We start from the raw sequence: 22,627 nt of genomic DNA, 5'->3' as shown, positions 1-22,627 counted from the left end.
TTTTAAATTTCTTTTAATGGAAAGTCCCAACAATTTCAACTATTAATTAAATTCAACTCGAACCTTCAAAAATCAATAAATCCACTTAATTTCTCATACAAACAAACTCAATAAAACCCAAACATGATATTATTCAAGTTTTTCCAACCCAAAAAAGGCTTCAAGCCATGAACTCTTAGAGGCCATAAACCCAAGAACTAGCTAGCCTTGGCCCATTATATTATCGTGTTATATGGCCCATTCAAAATTAATTCTCCACTTGCACAAGATTCGAAAAAAGGTCATACCTGCTCAGGGGTGTTATGCATAGATTCGGTGACGGAATCAAAATTTTCAATTAAGGGGTCAAAATTTAAAGAAGTAGACACACGAACAAGTCGAAAAATGTTCGAAATCTATTATTTATATATAAAAAAAATTAATCATGTATATATAATATAATTTTTCGCCTAAAGAGGTTGATGAACCCCCTAGCCACAATGTGGCTGTGCCCCGGCATACAACCTATCATGAATACACTCAACATGTAAACAACTTTAATATACTGTTACTCAAAATTTTAAGCTATTATTTACATGTTAAATTCAAATATTCAGTGCAAGCTGAGGTAAATACGGCCCAATAAAGTTTAAAATTCGTCAACTCTATAAATAACATCATCATTAATTGCATTAACAGTGCTTTCCCTCAACCCAAAAGTTTCAAGATATTGTTTCCTGAAAACAAAAAAATATATTTTTTTAGTGTCCATGTGCAAGACCATTTTTTAATTATTAACCAAAAAAACTACCAGCAGAAAAAAGGTTTAAAAAAAAAAGGTGGGGGTGTAGGGTGTTTTAAAAATTGACCTTGCAGGCAGATAATCTGCATGTGGACGATAGTACGCTGTCCAAACAGGATCACCAGCAAATAGACGTATTGCCTACAAATCAGCAGCGGAATCAGAAATTTATATAACAGAATTAAAAAAAAAAAAAGATAATACTAGAATACAGCACGTAAATCTTTGTGGTCTATCTTCGTTTACCAAACTATTTTTTTTAGGTAAAGTTATTACGGATAGAATTTGATCAAATATAACTTAAGACAAATTTTTGAACCCTCTTTACGACTACACTAGAATCTTCTGTAAGGAATATGGAAATCAAGTATAAGGTTGAATTTCATCATTTTACCTTATGTAATTATGAATAGCTGTGTTCTCTAATAAGTACCTTAATGTAATTGCTTGAATCAAGTGTAAATCGATGGTAAATTCCAGCAGGCACAACAATCAATCCCCCTTTTTTCACCCAAATGCGAATCCAAACATCGTTATAATCTCGAACATCAAAATAACCTATGACAAAAAAAATTACATATTTTAATTTCTTTAGCAAGAGTATATTATATTATATATTTCACATTTAATTTGCAAATAATGTCCAATATTCAATGAAATCTAACAGTACCACTTCCTTCAAGACAATAACGGACTTCCTCGTCAATGTATAAGTGTTCTTCAAAGAATTTCTTTATCATATCCTCGTAATTCGATAATTTTTGGGGGCAAACCTCAATAACGTCCTAAAAAAAATTACATAAGTGTACTTGAAAATATTTGAGTTGAAAGTTAATTATATGTAAAAATTCTCTCTCTATATATATACCATGAAAAGATAACTACTTGATTTTTGAATTTTATTCAACTCCTCGTCAGTCTCATATTTATCAGCATCAAGTCTCCAGCTAAGCACTCCGAGTTCTGAAATATCATGTACGTAGTAAATTTTTAAAAGCTGTCATTTTTTTATTACTATAATAGACTAAAAAATAATAATATTATCATATAAATCAAAACAGAGGAAATAATATATATTTACCAGCGAGCTTGTCAAGAGACACAAATTTCTTAGGTTCTCCATGATGAGGAAGCCTTTGATTGTTATCACTATCATCCATGTACCATGCTTCTATGACTTCTTCTCTAGGACTCTTATTATCATATTCTTCTTCTTCTTCACATAGATGACCAATGACACCCATTCCCAAAAAGAAGGCAATGGAAATAAGAATCTGTTTAAAGAGCATTTATCATTAGCGAGTTCATTTTAAAAATAAAAATGTGAAGAAGTCCCACAACAATAATTAATGGGATGGATGGTCTCATTATATAGCTTGGACAAGTAATTGAATTAGGTTCAATATCTAACAAACAGACAAATTGGAAAGAATAAAGAAAAGAAAATAAATGAGCAAAAAAAAGGGAGGAAGGTGGGAACTTAGGAGAAAAAATAGAATTATTATACTTATTTCAAATTTTAGCTTATAACAAAAAATATGCATTTTATTTTAAAAATTAAGGATAAAGAAGAGTAATTAAAAAATCTTTCATTAAAAAATTGATATAATAATTGAATTTAAATTTAAATGAAATTTGAGTTAGAATAGAGTTCTAGCTTCTTAACCTTTTTTATACATACTTCTACAATTATATATAATATTAAGTTTCCTTCTCTGTTATTGATCATTAACTTTATTGATTAATATATTTACTACATTCTTCAGTTTTTAGAAACTTTGTATGTTTTAATATTTTAATTTTTGTATGCAAATGAGCGATATTCGTATTACAGGTTAATGTTTTTGCTATTATTTACAGGTTTGAATTGAAGTAATTTGTTTTGTTCTTATTTTGTTTGTTTTTTGTTTTTTGATAACCTTTTATCAAAAATTTTAGTCAAGCAATTTAGCTTTTTAAATGCTAACTTTCGTTATTATTTTTATATTTTTATATTATTATTTTATTAAAATAAGTGTTCATATATTTTTTGTATGTGTGTGATAATCTATTTATTTAATCAGATGTTGCGGGAGATTTTGAATGAAAACAAGAAGATTGAAAAATTGGTAATTCAATAACTTTCGTTCACGTGAAAAGTTTTCTTTTTTATTACCTTTTGACCTATTTAAGGTCTTTTTTTATAATATTTACATAACCGATTTTCTATCTATTTTATTGATTAACACTGAATTTTTTTATAGCCTATTCCACCCACACATTGCATATGTAAGTAGTTTTTTTAAGCTGAATTAATATGAGTGATGTGTTTTAAAAAAATAGATTTAATAGTACATAATTTGAAACTATATAATAAGTCTCTATTTAATTCAGAATCTTTGAATTTTGATAATCTTATCACATATAAGGATCATTTTGAAACTTACCACTAATTTCAATTTATATTTGAGTTATATATTTGTAATAGATATTTAAGTTGGTTAGAATTCTCCTAAATTATAAAGAAAAAAAAGTAAGATCCTCAATTTATCATAAAAATAGCATAGTTATCTCCAAAATAATGAATTCAATGAGCATTTAAATATAAAAATTTAAGTAACTTAAATTTAAACTCAACATTTTATATACTGAAATAAAAAAATAAGAAAACTCAACTATTTATTACGTATAACACACACAAAAAAAAATAATCAAAGTCAAACTAGCAAAAAGTAATTAAAATATAATAGAAAAATATACTTAAAGATGGGGGAGGGGGGGGAGAGATAATACTTTAAAAATATAATGAAGTAATTAGATAATAGACATACTATTGTCCATAAATTTTTAAATTGAAAAATATGAATAACAAATAAAAATTCAAACAATTTAGAAAGTCAAGAGTAAGCAAAATAACTAGATTTGATTTATATTAATAAGAAAAGCACTTGATAATTATATATTAACAATTTAAAACATGATTCATTTCTATTCATATAAATTTATTATGGGGCATAGGGGTGGGGAAGGAGGTGGGACATGGAGAGAGAGGGAGTATTTAACATGTCTGAACAAGTCATCACAATCAAAAAAAATTAGAAATAATATTTTTATATTATCTGTGCATCACACGGGTACTAATATATATATATATATAAATGAGAATAGTTTGCAATAAAAAGTTAATAAAAAATAAATGTGGCTAAGCTAAGTGACAAGTTTTAGAACAAAGTTAATATACTTTGTAATAAAAAGTTTTAATTGTTAATTTTGAATTAAAATATTTAAACAATAAATATTAGAGATAGAAATTATCACACTTAAGTGTTCTAATTAGACTTTTGTTCTTATTATAGAGATGCTACACTTCAGACTCTTAATTTGTCGAAGGAGTTGTTATAATTGAACATTTTTTCGAATTATTTATCATGTATATATTTAACCAATAAACTTTGACTTTTATTAGAAATATTCTAAAATTAGAAAATAATTTCAAATAATAAATGAGTATAGAAAAGAGGGAAAGGAAATATAATAAATGAGAAAAAGAGCTAAAAAGCATAGGAAAAAAATATTATATTTTATTAATTTTAAATATTTCTCTCAATTTCAATATATAGCTTATAAGAAAAATATGCATTGTATTTAAAATATTAAGGATAAAGATGAGTAATAAAAAGATCTTCCTTTAAAAGATTGATATGATATTTGAATTCGAATTTAAATGAAATTTGAATTAGAATATGATTCTTGCTTCTTAACCTCTCTTATATATATGGCTTATCTATGTCATTGCCATTTGATAAAAAACCTTATTCATGCCATTATTTTTTAACTCCAATTTTTGTAAAACTGTCATGACTCAATTCTTTAGGTCATGATGACACCTACTATAACCCTCTAGTAGGTAAGCCAACCCGTTAATTCGGAACTTCAAGTAATGGGTTTAAGGGCAGAAACTAAACAAGAGTGGCGAATTATAAAGATAGACAGAAAGAATAAGCGGAAGTAAACCAAAACATGATGTAAACAACTAAAGATCCCTCCCAAAACCTGGAAGTCACAAGTACAGAGTTTCTACAAAATAAAAATGAGTACAAGTTCCGAAAGTGAACCAAAAATATATATAATAACTGACTAGTCTTAAAAGGCAAAAGACGGCCATCCATACTGAAAAAGACAGGAATGATCCAAAAATGTCAAGTACTCACCCTAGTCTCCGAAGCTGACTACAACAGGCTCGATCTATCCACGACGGTAGTTGGTGCTCGGTCCTGCATCACGAAAGTAGATGCAGAGTGTAGTATGAGTACCAAGACAACAGGTACCCAGTAAGCATCATAGGCCGACTGAGCAGAAAAGGTAAAAACAATATGAAAAAGAGGAATAGCCTAAATAGGAGTCAACATAAGCATCAAAAGGGGGAAAGAGTACTACCTATGAGAACTACAGCTAACTATACTCAACTGGCCCCCCATAAGCCCAGCCGGGACACTCGTGCGCAAGTTAAGTAAAAACCCGGATGAACCCCCATAAGTCCGCCGAGTACACAGAATAGCTAAAACTACCAAGGCTAGGAACCAAGAATCAGCGATGTTAGGGACCGAAGTACTATATCATTTCCAAAATCAGAATCTCCAAGAGTCAATCGATCTAGGGGTGACTTAGGGATCGAGGCCGGGACTGGGACCCATATGCTCACCCGAATGTTTAAAGTGGCTAAGGCCGGGAGTGGGTACCCGTATGCTTGCCATAATACATAAGTGTGGTCGAGGTCGGGACTGGGTACCCGGATGCTCGCCGTTATACATCGGTATGATCGAGGCCGAGACTGGGTACCCGGATGCTCGTCATACTAGCAAGTCGGTAGAGGCCGGGACTTAGTACCCGAATGCTCCCCGATAATTCAGAACGGAGGCCGGTACTTGATACCCTGATGCTCACAGATAATTTATTCCATGATGCCAAACATTCTACTCCCCAACTAGAATACAACAGTACCAAAAAAATCTTTTTCCCAAATGAGTCAATCGATATGCCGTTAAAACTGGAACCGGAGCCAAAGTCAACGATCACGAAATTTAATATTACCGACGCATCACAAAAGTCACGATTATATCGATTTATGGATGAAGATATTTTTAAGGGTAACGCCTAACTAAGGCCAAATTACCAGGCACTAGCCCGCTACACCATTCTACAAGGATCTAAGTCCATCGGAATGACACTGGGACATCTAAAGTAAGTTTACATCCTATATTAAGGCCAACATACCCCACTGTATCAACAACATGCTCATTCAACTCTCCTTATAATACTAACAAATAACGACAAGATACACATGCTTCTAAATATCCGAAAACCCGATAATAAGCATAAAGCATGATTTCTAACACCTAAGATATACAATCAAACTACCTAACCCAAATTCCAACTATTTCAACATGCTTTCACATATTCCAGCTCAATCTAAAGAGGGGTAAAACCGTAGCCTACCTGTATGCTAAACATGCGGGCTCCAAATCACTGTATTAGAGCTTTTCTTTTCTGAACTACCTCGAAATGTTGTCACGCTGTCAAAAATAGAACCACGACGTCAATATGGTCGATTAGACACTAATTTCATAATTTTTGGAGACGGATCAATTTCGGGGTCTAAAACGGGAATTGTGGGACCCGCATAAGGAATTTTGGATTTGACCCCCAAAATAGGTTTTAAACGTCACTCCAAGCTCACAAATTAGATTTATAACACAATTTGGGTGAAAAAATAATGCAAGACAATCAAACAATCAATTTCCACATTTTCAACTAAGAAAACAAACAAGGCAACCGCTTTACACGTCGATTTCTCAAAAACGAAAATCTCTCAATCAAAACAAATTATACCATGATATTTCTTGCGAAAAACCCACAATCTAGCCACAAGAATCACTCAAAACGGAGTTATATTGACCAAGTTATACTCTTCCAAAATTCAACAAAATTTGATTCCGAAAAATACTAAATTTGCAGCTAAAAATCAATTTATTACCTCGAACGATGTGCCAAAAACAGATTCTAAAACTTTCACGATGTTCTTCTCAAAATTCCACGCAAGATAGCCTCTGGAATCACCCAAATCAGATTTATATAGGTCAAAAAATAAATTGTCAAAGTTTTTCAAAAATTCATTCCGAAAATAGACACTGCTGAGAATAAAATCATGATTTTACCTAAATCGAACGCTCCAAATCATTTTCAATCTCTCCAATGCATTCTCCACGAAAAATCTCACAAGTTTGCCTTTGAATCACCCAATTTGGATATATATAACTCAAGTTATGGAGTTTTAAAGTTGGAGAAAATATCCAAAATAAAGGTTGTTGCTGCTGCTGCAATATCAGATTTTGGAAAATCCAAAATCTCCGATGAGTGCTCGAAATTCGTTCGGAATTCGATAAAAATAAACCAGATATGCTACCCCACTAAATTCGATATTCCGGACTCAATGGCACATTCATAATTCTCATACGAAATCATTTTAATAAAAAGTGGTCCCACACTGAGTCATTTTAAGCCACATTCCACAATGGGCCTCGATATTAGTCTGAAATCCTCGGAAAGTGAACAAAGGGTCGTTCTAGATGAAAATCAATATTTCAGAACTAACCGCGCTGTCAGAATTTTCATTCAAGCGTGTTTTCCAAGAATGTTGACCAAAGTCAATCATAGGCTAACTTTCAAGGTCAAAAGCATCAAATGGTCCCAAACTCGTATCGATTGCCTCGATAGTCATTCCAACAGTGCTACTAGCCTAATTTGGTCATTCCGGAGCTGATGAAATCATCAGAATTTGAATTTGATATCTCGTTGATCCAAAACTCGAAAAGTTGTAACTAAACCAATTTAGGCCTTCTAAATACCAAAACGGATTCGGGACCTCTAAAAATTCAACCAACACTTTTTCTAGACCAAAAACCATCTCCCGAATCCAACGGAGTCGTCAGAATTCTATTTCGAGTATCGAAACTCTAAAAGTTGACCAAAGTCAAACCTTGGCTTGAAGTTCCTCAAATTTTCAACTCAAGGCCTCAAATCTTCATTACAAATCCAAAATTGATTCTATAACGTCTTCTAAGCCAATTTCAACATTTTGGAGCTGCTGGAATCGACGAAATTCCGTTCCGAGACCTGTAGCTCTGATTGACCCAAATACCACTTTTTAATACTTAAAACTTATGAAAACTCAAAATTTTCAAAGACTTAACTTTTAATAGAATTTTCTAAAAATCAACACCCGGTAACAATCAGAAACAACTCGGGGCATCTAAAGGGAGGGGTAAAATGGTCATTTCATAAAAATTCCAAAAATGACCTTTAAGGTCATTACAAAAGCCACCAAACAACTTTTAACACTTTTATTGGATTTTTGAATCAAATATATTATTTTTGCTGCTTCTTCTTCAAGAACACATGAAGAACAGCAAGAACTCAAAATTTTCAACAGCTCAAAAGATATTGGATTTTAATGTCTTACTTGGAGGGATACTAATATTAAAATTTGAGGTGATTTAATGAAAAATTGAAAAAGTTGAAAATTTGGAGTTCTTGGTGTTCTTTATGTGCTTTTGAAGAAGAAGCAGCAAAAAGAATACATTTGATTCAAAAATCCAATAGAAAGTGTTAAAAGTTGTTGTGTGGTTTTGCAAAAATTGGAATTAAAAAATAGTAAACTTTATCTAAATCCCATAGTGAAAAAGCTCAATTACAATGTATCCCTCATTTTTCTTAAATTACCCGATTTCCTTTTTTTTTTCAAATTTTTGATACATTACTCACCTTCCTGATACATCAGTTTTTTGGTGTAAAATAATTAATGCTTGTGAGTTATTTATGAATAGTAACGTAATTTAAGTTATGATTGGTTGTTTCAATCAATTAGAGTGCTAAATAGGGTAAAAAATCCTTTTAAGAACAAAAAAGTTATGAAGATCATGGAAAATTTTAAAAACAGAGCATCAGTGCAAAAAAAATTCAATCCAAATTTTAATTTTCATCAAGCGATTCAAGATGAATATCGCGATACTACTGATTACATTTTTTTTACAAGATTAATCATTCAAAATTTCTCAAAACATCTGAAAACAAGAGGGGCAGAAAAAAATACATTTTTTTTTAAAAATAATCTGCGAGTCGTGCAAGGATCACAGATGGTATAATTTAAAATACCTAACAATGTCAATGCTCTATGAGAAGTTATGGTATTAATATCATCATACCATATTTATGACTGTAGGTACTGTCTTCAGAAGTGATGGGGAAGGTCGTCGCACAGTGTGATTGAACAAAATCATGAATGTTAAAATAGTCAATGCTCCAGCCTGATGAGCAGTTCCTAGAGAAATTAAGACAGCTTTTTATAGTTTTAGAGGTTGTATTTGATACATATTTCAATTAATCAGAATAGTATTTGAATATCAATAATTGATACATGAATGGTTGGTAATTATTTTCATTGTAAGATACTTGGTAGTGATGTAAATTCAAGTTCGATAAATGAGGATAACCGATACATAATCATTCGACATATTCGACATATAAAGGGTTGATACATTGAAGATTGTTTTATTTTTTTCAACTGAATTGTGGCTGATACATCACATGTATTGATATAGGTTGTATATGTATCAGAATCATTAAATATAGATACATGGATGCTAATACATAGACAATATGTATCAGAATAATTAAATATTGATACATGATAATCTGATATATAATCAAGATGTATAAGAAGAACTAAATCTTGATACATGAGATTCTGATACATAAACAATAAACAATATGTATCAGAATAATTAAAGCTTGATTTATGAGATGCTGATACATAAACATGATGTATCAGAATCATTACATTTTGATACATGAGAATTTAATACATAAATAAGATGTATCAGACACACTAAAGATTGATATGTGAGGTGTTGATACATAGACAAGATGTATCAGAAACATTAAATATTGATACATGATAATCTGATATATAATCAAGATGAATCAGATTCATTAAAGCTGATAAATGAGATTCTGATACATAAACAAGATGTATCAAAATCACTAAATCTTGATACATGAGATGCTGATACATATACAATATCAGAAGCATTCAAGTTTGATAAATTAGAATCTGATACATTAACAGTATGTATTAGAAACAGTCAAGTTTGATAAATTATAATATGATACATTAACAGTATGTATCAGAAGCAGTCAAGTTTTATACATTAGAATATGATACATTAACAGTATGTATCAGAAGCAGTCAAGTTTTATACATTAGAATATGATACATTAATAGTATGTATCAGAATCAAGAAGCAGTCAAGTTTGATACATGATAATATGACATATAAACTTTCATCTTATATTAGAGTTTCATACATGAGAAAAACTTAAAAGTCTGGTAATTATACATTCTTCTAATACAAAATTCAAAAAAAAAACTACTCGACGTCCATCGGTTCTCCTTGACTAGGAGATATGAAATCTCTCTTAGGTTTTTTAGGATCATCGTTATCGCTAACATAATCATTCTTGGCCTTCCGACAACCATAATTCCACAATAGTGTGGCATATCTTGAACGGAAGAATTCGGCATGTAGTCCAGTATTTGGAATAGAAATTCCATCACTAAGATATTCAGCAAAAATAGCCATGAAAATACCACAATTCCTGCAAAAAAAGGAATACACAACTTTAAAAAAATTAAAATTGACACAGTAATGATTTAAATATGCATATTTGTTAATACTCACAAGCTATCGCTTCCTTGTTACGCAATTCCTTCAACGTATTCAACTGCAAAAGGGTGATGTGCTTCAAGCATGTTACTGATTGATTTATCCTTGTAAGAATCAAGCGATGACCAATCAGTACGTTCAGTCTTCTAAAAAAACACTATCGTGAAGGTATGTTGAAATCATCAATAAAATTAGTCGTATATGCAGTTCCTAATCTCAAGGAGTGTGAGGGGATCTTCTTGATGACGTACTTTATTCCCTGCATTGACATGGCAAACTGATTAAATACAACTTGAATCTGATACAAAAATATAATGTATCAGAAGCATTAAAGCTTGATATATAAGAATCTGATACATAAACTATATGTATCAGAAGCAGCAAAGCTTGATACATTAGAATCCGATACAAAAACACAATGTATCAAAAGCATTAAAGCTTGATACGTAAGAATCTGATACATAAACTAGATGTATCAAAAGCAGTAAATCTTCAGAAAAATGACATTTAAAAAAAATAATATAAAGAAGATGCATCAGACACATTAAATTTTGATACATTAGAATTTGATACAAAAAATACGATGTATCAAAAGCATTAAACCTTGATACATAAGATTCTGATACATAAAATGATAATTTGGTACAAAATACTATGTATCAGAAGCATTAAAGCTTGATACATAATACTCTGATACATAAACTATATGTATCAGAAGCAGTAAATCTTCCGAAAAAATAACATTTAAAAAAAAAACATCTTATATGAACTCATACCTCTTCTTATCGGCTTCTTTGGGTGCATGTTGAACTTGAGATTTCGACTTCAATTTCTCACGTACCTTATCCATCACTGAAGGATCATTACGATGTTTGGATCTAACCTCGTCCGGTGAAACAAGAATTTATTGATTTTTATTCAACTGAGTGAGACCAACAGTAGAAGATGGAGCGGATTCCATTTGTATCAGAGAACAATATGAGTAAAAAATACAAAAAATTACAGAAGAAAACAAAGGAAATCGAAGGAGGTGAGAATGAAGTGAGATACCAGTTAAGGAAAACTTGAATATACCTTACTTAGAAGCTTGAAATTGAGTAATAGATGGACTGAAATTGGAAAAAAAAATTGCCGATGACGAGGCTGAAGATTAGGCGTGGATGTAGGAAAACTGATATAAGGTAAAAATGATGTATCAGTGAAAGATTGAGAGATTAAAAAAAAGAGGGATTTTTGATGTTTTTTCAACGGGTAGGGAGTATTAGTAAATATGGTAATATAATGTGTGTAAATGGGTAATTTTCCCTAAAAAATAATAGCATAGATGAGCATTTTCTCAAATGGTAATGGCATAAATGAGCCAAACTTCTAACGGATGGCATAAATGAGTCTTTTTTCAAAGTTTGGTGGCATATTTGAGTTTTTTTCCTATATAATATTAAGCTTTATTCTCTTCTTTTGTTGCCGGTAATTATATTTATGATACATTTATTTATTATATTCTTCATTTTCAAGAAAGTCTTTTTTTTGTGTGTGTTAATATTCTCATTTTTAAATGCAGATAAGTGATGGTCATATATTATAGACTAATTTTTTTGGTTACTATATACAAGCTTGAATTGAAGTAAGTATTACTTTTCATTCTAATGTTGTTCATTTGTTTTTTAATAAAAATAAATACATTCAATTATGTAAATGAAAAACAAAAATTTCTTTTATTGAGAATTTTAGTCAAGCATTTTAGCTTTTTAAATGCTAACTTTTGATATTATTTTTGTATTATTATTTTATTAAAATAAGTTCTCATATTATTTTATGTGTTTTTTGTGATGATCTATTTATTAATCAAATATTGCAAGAAATTTTTGATGAAAACAAGAAGATTGAGTAACTGGTAATTCAATAGCTTTTGTTCAGAGTTATTTACGTGCAAAATTGATTTTGGATGGTATATATTGTGTTGTTTACTATTTGAATTCTTCCTTATATTTTTTGTTGGTTCATTTTCAATCGAAATTTGAGTTATTAAATTTAATTTTTAATAAACCAAATTCTATCACATGATGATTAATATGATGTTATTTTTTTATTGGGGTGGATGGGGGTCGGGGTGGGTGAATTGGTTTATATTTTACTTCATTTTAGCAAGGAAAGTATCGATTTATTTATTTAAGTACCTGTCCTAATTTGTATTTTTGTGTGTGTTTGTTTGTGTTGCAGGTATTACAAGAAGTAATTATTATATTATATGAGTACTAAAAACAACAAAATACATCGGAAGCAAGAAAAAGTACATGAGGCATTTGAATTGAAAGTTCTTTGGCATATAAATTATTCACATATTAAGATATACTTATTATTTGTTAATAAATTATGGTTTCATCGAATTTAATAATTCAAAAAAAAAGTATCATCAAATTTTTAAAAAATAATTTCAAAAACTAAACTGCATAATTTGATACAATATCAACCTAAATATACAAAAATTATATGTATAGATAATTCAATTTAAATTGAGATAAAATTTTATTTGATAAGAATCATTAATTGAAAAGGAGACTCTTTATATTTAACCAAATACCGTATTTATAAGATAAATATAAGGTCTTTAAAAAAATGAATATACTAAGGACATTTTGGTAGACTCCTTTTCATACTTTTCTTTTGGCCTTAATATAAATAATTTCTTAAATTATTATTATCTTTTGTAAATTTATATTTATCCAATCAATATAGTTTAAATATATTTAATTTAAATATTAAACAAAAGATATATATATATATATATATATATATATATATATATATATATTTAATAAAGGAGAATAGTTTGTAATATTTTATATTTTCAACTAAAATATTGTTGTGCTCAATTATTTCATCTTTTTAATGTTATGTGTGTTTGAAAATTATTTATCTCATATATATATTTAAGAAATAAATTTTATTTTTCTGTAAGTATAGATAAATCCGTCATATATATTAAAAGAGAAAAATATTATAAAAAAGGGTATCTAAATATTTTAACTGATATGAATAATAGCAGTATAATAATTATAATAATATCAGTTTAAAATATTATTATTATTATTATTATTATTATTTCATCATTTTTAAATATTTATCTTAATTCAAATATATAGATTACATGATAAACACATTATATTTGGAAAAAAATAAGGATAAAAGAAGAATAACAAACTAATCTTCTTTTAACAAATTAATATGATAATGTTTGAATTTCAATTTGAATTTAAAATGGAAAAGATTAAATAAAATAATTTTTAAAATATATGTGAGTAAGCCATAACACTGAATGTTAAATCATAGTCTAAAAATATAACTTAGATAATGATGTAAATTAGAGTATAATTAAACACAATGTACACAAGTTACATATTAAAATACTTTATTCATGACTTTACTTTTTTCTTTAAAATTCATATTGAAATTTTACGTGCATTATGAGATGTCTTTTAATTCTTAGGGTAAATTAATAATTTTATGATGAGTAGATTTTTTTTTAAAATAAAATAAAATATAAGATGAAATTATATATATATTTTTTATAAAGTGTTTAACTAAAATTTTAAATTAAAAAAAATTCTAACACATTAGATTATTTCGGAGTCTTCTTCTAATTTATATTTCATTTATTTTATTATGCATAATAAAATTATCTATTCTAATTTCTATATTTTGATATAGGAGAAAAGAAAACTCAACTGGTTATTCTTTGAACACAAAAAAATAAATTTAATTCAAAGTCAAATTAGAGAAATGTAATGTAATTAAAATACAGTAGGGGGTTGGGGATGGGATTGGGGAATTTGAACTATTTTTGAAAATATAATGAAGTAATTAGATAATACACATATTACTATTTATAAATTTTAAATGGAAGAGATAGGAGAAAAGTAGAATAAAAATTTAAATTATTTTTGACAATCATAAATCTTTATATTGTAAACAATATAATAAGAAAAAATATTAAATGCAAAAGTTTTTTTGTAATTACATAATTATTTTCACTCAAATAAATTTTGATTAGAAGTAGGGGGAGGAGGGGAGATGGGGGGAGAGAGATATTAACAATCTAATATCTTTAGATTGTGAATAATATAATTAAAAAAATACTAAGTATAAAAGTCTTTTTTTTTTACAATTACATGAATATTTTTTTTGTACAAATTGGATTAGAGGTCGGGGTATTGGGGTCATGGGGGTGATGAAAGGATCGTGGGGGTGGAGGTGGTGTATGCAAAGTAGAATATTTAAAAAAAAAATTGAGGAGGGTGGGGTGGGTGTAAGGGTGAGTGTAAACATTTTTTTTCTGTATTATTGAAAAATAATATGATAGTTGAATTTTTTTTTCAAGGTTATATGATTTTAACATGTTCGACATTCCAATATGAAACGATTAAAAATATTAGTTTTTAATCTAAAACTAATATAACTACATTTCATGATTTTTTAAAAAAACTGTAGCTATGTATTATATGTACAATCTAAAACTGCTAATCCTCGTTGTCATCGCCCATCGGAATGCAACTTTTTGTATTCGTATTGAATGTTTAAACACTATTTAAGTGAAGGTGGGGATAATAAACTGTTTTAAGCAATAGTCATTTTTTAATAATTATTTTGTGCATATATATTATTGAATATTGTTTAGCATAATTGGTCATTCACATGGTGCAATTTGAACTTTGTTATTGCAAAGTATGTATCAACTTGTGTTATAAATATTTGACATCCAAAATTTCTTTCGTTCACGCTGTATATAACAACTCTCTCTTTTATTTTAATGTATAATTTATAATAAATCTCGATGATATAATTTTGGGGTACTTATGTTCTATACATAATGAATATTTACGAATGATTAATTCTTTGGGCGTTAAAATTATTACGAAGGGTTTTAATTTCATAAAATGCAATTATAAGATTTAATTGTGGAATTATATATAGAATCGCTAAATTGCTTATGGTGGTTTAAATAACCAAAATAATTTTTAAATTTTGGTTGCAAAAGTGGCGATTTAAAACTGCCATAATAAACTCAAAAAGAATTGTATAAAGAAATGTTAAACAATACATCTATACCCTTCAAGTTTGACTATGTACAAATAGCCATTTAAATTTGTATAAAATTATTAAACAAGTATCGAACCTATAGCAATGCGCTCTCCTTGCCCGCCTCATCCGCGCTTAGTTAGCTAGTCCGGAATCTGCCTCCAGTCAAATCCGATCACCACCCTCTCTTCCATCATTTACCCTTTCAGTTACAAGTCATTTTCTCATTACTTTGGATCTCTCATTTTGACGCATGCGTCGCCTTATGAAAGATAAAAGTAACAAATAATTTTAAAGACATTGATATTCAAATCTTCATTTGCAAATATAGGAACATTTAATAAAACCATAACTCAAATTATTTACTAAAATCCCCAAATTTGTTTTCTGTCATACCACAGGCCATTGACATAATATCTCAACACAGCATAAATTCACCCAGTCCAGATATATATTCATGAAATAAGACTATTGATTATTACATTGTCTCCAGATATACATAAGATATATTCTATACAAACATACAACAATATGCAGCAAACTTGTTCTTGTAGAGCTCAATGTCTTTAGTGTGCTGCAAGAGGCACTCCTACTCTTTCATTAACACTCTTGATGTAATCCCTCCTTGCTGGATGATCTTCTTGTGGTCGATTGTAAGGTGTCCATACAGGCTCTCCCACAAACAATCTCATCAACTGCACAACAAAATCATAAAAAAGTGAAATTCACGAAAACAATAATCAGATATCATATTCGCCGTTAAACTTGCAACTTATATAGTTGCATTACCAATTAGTTTGACTGGGAGAAATTCACTTCTTTGGTTGATTTGGATAGAGCTTGAACTACTATAGTCCATTCCCCTAAGGGTTGTTAACAATATGTAGAAATACGCGGAACAGAGTCATTTCACTACCAATTTTAGATTATCAATTATGTAGTGATAAGATTCGCTAAGTTCGAAATGCACTCTAGATATTTGAGGTGTAATTTCCGCTACTATTCTACTATGATCTTTATTTATGTCACTGGTAAGTGGAATCTTTTACTCTATGCTTCATAAAGGAGAAACTCGAACTTGAACACACCTTGATATAGTTACCAGCATCGAGGGTGAACCGGTGGTAAATCCCAGCAGGCAGGACGATCATATCACCGGCCTTCATCCAGATACGAATCCAGCGGTCATCCTTGTCTCTCACATCAAAATATCCACTCCCTTCCAGACAGTAACGTATCTCCTCATCAGCATGTATGTGCTCCGTGTAGAAAATTTTCAACTTCTGCTCATAGTTATCCACTTTCTCAGGGCATAAATCCAGCAAGTCCTTCAAAGGAAAAACATGATAGGATTAAGAAAATGATGGTGCAGCTCATTATGAATAGCTGGTAAAGAAACAGAGTTTAAAATGGACACAATAGTTACAATCATTGAACATAACACAAACAGAATAATCACACAGATCAGTGCGCAAACTACGTTTTAAGTCGATGGACTAATAGAACCAAGAATTTGAAGTTGCAAGTTTTGCTTTTGTGTAGTGTCGAGTTATTTGTGAGCTACGAAGAACACAAGAGATGACCACTTATGCTGAACACCATACACTTCTAAAGAGCTGAGGTATGGTGTGCACAAGTTTAATGTGCTACGATAATGGCAATTCTGTATTCACCATCAGTCGCTTTCCTTTTGGACATAAGTCTTCAATAGAGAAAAGATTCCACTTGAAAAGCACATACAGCAAAAAGATCGGAAAAAAGAGGCAAGATTGTAACCCTAAAACACGGCATTAGCGGGGTACCCCTGCAGAAATACAACAAACATGGAACAGCCAAAAACGATGACCCTTCTCAAGCCTAAGGAAGAATGATCGTCAGCATATATCACAACACAAAGTCTTTTAGCCCTCGGCCAAATGAGTATTCTACAGAGAGCTGACAAAAAAATCCATTAATAATCGGCTTCAGCTCTGGGCACGATAATTGGTACACCAGAGTTGCGTCCTTCCATGAGGAACTAATAGATCTGTTGAATAATGAAAACCTAGGAAAGAAGTTCCTATTTAGGGAATCGAATGTTGTGTGCAAATAGATTTGAGCAGAAAACTCAATTATAAAAAGGGGCTAATGGAAACTCAAAAGTATAGAGGACTTTTAATTGGTTGTTCACCAATGGAAAAGTATGGGAGAATAAAACGAAGAATTTCAAGGATTCAGATGATATTAATTGCATACTCATCACTGCTCTTTATCTCCCCGGCCTGCTGAAAGTCCACATATAGCTCAATCACTACCTTCTTGGATCATTTTCACCCTACTACACTGAATGATAAACATATAACTACCACTTAACATCTCTCACTTTATTTATTCCACACAAAAGATGAGAATTCTTGAAAATAGTAATTTTCAAGTTCAAGATTAGAGCTTTTATTTGGAAGTCACCTTAGAAGTTCGCGTTTATGATAGAAAGTTTCTAACTCTTTCATTCCATAAATCGCATGTCTATGCCATAATTTTTGTCATACAGTTCAGCAGAAACATCATTCTCATCTCGGGATCACTTCTTAGTTCAAACTACCCATTGATACTGCAATAAATGTCTCTAGCCTCCTTTGCATTGCTGAAGACTTAAAGAAGCTCAATCTTTTAATATCCAGATAGATTTACCAATCAAATATTTAGAGTAGAAAATTGACAGATTGCTGCGAGGTAGTCTTAAACCTTGTCCTCTGTTTGTGCTTCTTAGAATTCAGAAGACAGGTCAACTCAGACTTGAAAAGAATCAAAATCATTACTCCAAAAGCAAATTTATTTACAGACTTTAGTTCATATCATAGGAATGCGCAAGTTGGGAAACACTTAGGATAATTACTACCAAAAATAAAAGGGTAATCGGGTGTACTAAAGCTCCCACTATGAGCGGAAGGGCCGAATAACAAGGATTTATTGTACACAGTTTTAACCCACGTTTTCGCAAGAGTCTGATTCCAAGGGCTTGAAAGATAATTACTACTCCGTTTCATAATTTAACAGTTTCTTCTCAATTCAAGATAAACAAAAAAAGGTACACATTTTCCATTCTATTAAGTAAATCAAAAGCAACACTCCTCAGATTAGCCCCTTTATTAAGAAAAAGATAAACCAGAAAAAAAGTCTAAAATTTCCATTTATTCAGCAGACTAAAGCAACACCCACAACATAAATTGAAGGAAAAAAATTAAAGCACAAAGAAAAGAAGGAGAATAACGCAAATACCATGTAACTGTAACCTCTACTTCGACGAATTTTCTTCAATTGTTCGTCGTTCTCGTAATCCTTAGGGATCAATTTCCAGTACAAAACTCCAAGTTCTGCCAATTTCTCCACAGAAACAAACTCCGGTGGATTGTTTTGGTGAGGTAGTCTCTGATCTTCTGAATTTTCATCCATAAACCACGCCTAAACGTATAAACAAATCAATTAATCAATGATTAATACACATATTCCGACACTACAGTATAGAAAATCAGATAAATTAGAAACTCACCTCGATTGCCATTTCTTCAGCTGATGCTTACTATTCTTGGGAAAGCTGGACTTTAATATAAGGCCTAATAGTAATGTTCTTTAATTTATATTGCAAGGGTCCTTTGGTTCGCCTCGTGAGATTAACTATCCGCAGATAATTTATTCCATCGCTAAAATATAAATAATAAAATAAATAATTTTATAACTAGTTAATACTTTCAATCAAAAATAAAATAAAATAATTTTATATTTTATCTTCAGATTATTATTTCTTATCTCTCACACCAAATAAATCTATATTTTGATTAAACTAAAATAATTTTATATATTTTACGTGGCAATTCATGTCTTATGCGAAGTCATATTATGCTACGTAAAATATATGTTTCTATTTATTAACCATATTAATTGGTCATTATACTAAAAATGGTTATTCATAGTAATTGTTCATCTTATTAAATTAAAAAAATATTAATTAATTTTTTTATATTACCCTTGTAATTAAAAATTTTTAAAAGTATTCATATTTTATTTATAAAGTTCCTAACGAGTTTTTTTTTAAGAGTTGAATTAATAAAATTATCTTTTGATTTATAATTTCTTCATAAAAAATGAAAAAGTGTTCAAGTAATGTGGAAAGGAGAAAATATCATCATAATAATTTTGAAAAATGCCACGTGTGCACTGTGGTTTTCATTTAAATTTATGTGGCGAAAGTTTGTTTGGCTGTTTCTCTTAGTTTAATCAAATAAAATATCTATAATTGGATGGAGATTTACATTCTACACCATACATTTATTATGGATCGATTTGAAAAGTCACTTGATAATTAGAATTGATGTAATTACTAAGATAATAATTATCAGGCTAATAATTACATAACTTAGTAATTACTTTGATTTGTTTGTTTGTCACAAAGTAATTATAAGTGTGCTGTTTGATTGTATAAGTGTAATCATAAGATTATATTAGATTTTAAAACTAAAAGTTAATTATCTAAAATTAAAAATTTATATTATACAAATAAGAATATTTATAAATAATATTAAATTAAATATTTAAGAAATATATTATTATTTTTGAAAAATATATTAATTAATAAACATATGTTCTTAACTAATATTATAAAAATCAATTTAATTTTTCAAATTAATATTATTTTAATTAAATTAATCATAAAAAATAAAAATACAAGATTTCTACGAACATCATGAAATGCATGTTTAACAAAATATTAAATATTATAAGTGTAATATCATAGTAAAGTTATTAAAATAATTGACAAAAAGATAATCTATTAAATCTAATTAAAAAATAAATAGCTTGTAATATATGAAATATCAAGTCAATACCACAAAAATAAATGAAACTAAAAATATAACATAAGTTCTAAATTCAAAATAAAAATTTAAGATAATACTCTTAAGTCAAATTTCAACATAACATACATAAATATGATTTACAAGGGAAAAATGTAAGTTTATAACTTTATTCAAAAATGAATTCAACTTTAATTTAAAACTTAGAATACTAATAAAATCATGCTAATGAAAAAATAAACATAGAATAAATAATTAAATAAATAAAATAATATGAAAAATTGCATGGAATCACATGAAGTAAAGTTTGAGAATGAGAAGGAAATGGAAAATAAATATTATAAAATAAAAAATATTAGAATAATAAAAATAAAAAGAATTTAAAATAATAGAAATAAAAAAATAAATGAAAATGAAAAAAATTAAAATTAAAATAAAAGAAAGAAATTCAAAAATAATCAACTTGTAATTACACCATGTAATTACTATCAATTAACAACCTCCCATGTGAATTGAAGAGTGTAATTACACCTCGTCAATTTCACTCAACTACATATGCTGACTAAGTAATTACCTAGCCAACCAAATAGGTCAGATAGTGTAATTACACCCAATTACATTAAATCGAATTACTAGAATGACTTTCCAAACAAACCTCTGTGAATCTGAACATTTCACCAAATGCTGCTATTGAATTATCCAGAAATAAACTTGGCATAAACTTACAAGCTATGGACTAAGGGCCTGTTTGATACAGAGGATAGGAAATAACTAATTACGAGATTAATTTTAAAATGAATTTATTTCATATCACAAAATTAGTTTTTTTTTCTCGAAATTGTAGTGCTCTATTTATCTTACATTAAAGATGAATAACAATTCTAACATAATTAATTATAAAATAATTAATTCTGAAATAACTTATTTCCAACCAAATGAACCAAACATGATACAGGGATATCACGCAAAATATAATAACTACTCTATATTTATGTTTTATGGTAACAAAAAAAAAATGCCAACGCATTAACATAAGTAGACATATAGTAGCATGTTCCATGCACTGGACCAACCATTTTTTATTCGTAAAAATCCTCTAAGGGTGCTTTCTTTGTAAAAATATCACACTGACATAATTAAAAACATAACAAATTGAAAATTCTGTTTTATTTTTAATAAAATAATTTATAGCAGATAAATATATATTATTTTAGATAGTATATTTTAAATTATTTTTGTATCAAGTCAAATAATGTCACATAAATTAAACGAAAAAATGAATTTCATCTAAACATCATTATTTAATTTATACTTTTGAAAAATATTAAATATACAGCGTCGGAGTTGGACTTGACAAGCATGAATTTCAAGTGAAAATGATTGAAGATCAATCATATATTTACCGAAACTAGTAGCTATATAAAATTTTAAACATTTCAATAGTTAAAGTTATTCTGCGATGAATATACGTGCAAAAATATATAAACTTATTAATGCATTACTTAAATATTGGCACTCATGTAGGGTATCTCCTCTCTTCTCCTCCCCTTTTATGTCTATAAAATTTTATCCAAAGCCATTTTCGTTCAAACTAATGTCTATATTCAAACCTCAAGCCTAAATAGAATTTAAGCTAAAACTTGAGGGATATTAAAAAAACACTTGAAATCAATTTTCATTCTTGTAGCAATATCCTAGCACCAAATATCCTTAACGCTTCATACTTGTAATTCATTACTATACAGTTTGATAGACACGCATCTTTTAAAGAGACGCAAAATTCCTCAATAAAAAATATATATTTTTCTTTTTAAAAAAAATAGAAGGTGCACGTGCGAGGTTTCAGTAAATAAGATTTGACAGCATTTTACTTTTTCCATTTCCATTTACAGCGTATAGCAGGCTTTCTCCAGTAGAGACACACGGCCCACCTGTTACTCTGACTCAGCATTAAATGAGGCCTATCTAACTGAGCCCTACAAGTCTTTCCAGCCTCATGGCCCACAAATAAGACCTGTAGGCCCATACTCCCTGATTGATTAAATTAAGGAAAAACTACATAATTATTAAATGAAAAAATTATCAAATTACACACCTTATATTTTTATATTTTCAATTATTTTCTATCATTCATAAAAATTTTAAAAATCTCTCTTCTGATACATAAGAATGATGTTGAT

General features: G+C 29.1%; 2 protein-coding genes across 2 annotated transcripts; both read right to left on the bottom strand.

Annotated features, from left to right (window-relative positions):
- Nucleotides 1–495: 495 nt before the first annotated feature.
- LOC129883699 (acireductone dioxygenase 2-like) lies at nt 496–2,039 on the bottom strand. Its single transcript, XM_055958311.1, has 6 exons — nt 1,863–2,039; nt 1,650–1,744; nt 1,452–1,566; nt 1,215–1,339; nt 849–922; nt 496–716 (listed from the first exon to the last, which is right to left on the bottom strand). Exons 1-6 carry the CDS (start codon nt 2,023–2,025, stop codon nt 629–631), a joined length of 660 nt encoding a protein of 219 aa, XP_055814286.1. The 5' UTR covers nt 2,026–2,039; the 3' UTR covers nt 496–628.
- Nucleotides 2,040–15,954: 13,915 nt separating this feature from the next.
- On the bottom strand, nt 15,955–19,272 carry LOC129883039 (acireductone dioxygenase 1-like). Its single transcript, XM_055957586.1, has 4 exons — nt 19,148–19,272; nt 18,877–19,059; nt 16,707–16,946; nt 15,955–16,313 (listed from the first exon to the last, which is right to left on the bottom strand). Exons 1-4 carry the CDS (start codon nt 19,157–19,159, stop codon nt 16,185–16,187), a joined length of 564 nt encoding a protein of 187 aa, XP_055813561.1. The 5' UTR covers nt 19,160–19,272; the 3' UTR covers nt 15,955–16,184.
- Nucleotides 19,273–22,627: the final 3,355 nt, after the last annotated feature.

The sequence above is a fragment of the Solanum dulcamara genome, chromosome 3 (genome assembly GCF_947179165.1).
Source record: "Solanum dulcamara chromosome 3, daSolDulc1.2, whole genome shotgun sequence".
Lineage (NCBI taxonomy): Eukaryota > Viridiplantae > Streptophyta > Magnoliopsida > Solanales > Solanaceae > Solanum > Solanum dulcamara.
This window is presented reverse-complemented; position numbering and strand designations above follow the sequence as displayed.

Excerpts from the sequence above, each read along its gene's own strand:
- LOC129883699 (XM_055958311.1), bottom strand. The coding sequence starts at position 2,025 with ATGGGTGTCATTGGTCATCTATGTGAAGAAGAAGAAGAATATGATAAT. Across the intron at positions 1,567-1,649 it reads CAAGTAGTTATCTTTTCATG|GACGTTATTGAGGTTTGCCC; the intron begins GTATATATATAG and ends AATTTTTTTTAG. Across the intron at positions 923-1,214 it reads ATTCAAGCAATTACATTAAG|GCAATACGTCTATTTGCTGG; the intron begins GTACTTATTAGA and ends GCTGATTTGTAG.
- LOC129883039 (XM_055957586.1), bottom strand. Across the intron at positions 16,947-18,876 it reads GTAGAGGTTACAGTTACATG|GACTTGCTGGATTTATGCCC; the intron begins GTATTTGCGTTA and ends TTTCCTTTGAAG. Across the intron at positions 16,314-16,706 it reads ATGCTGGTAACTATATCAAG|TTGATGAGATTGTTTGTGGG; the intron begins GTGTGTTCAAGT and ends TTTGTTGTGCAG.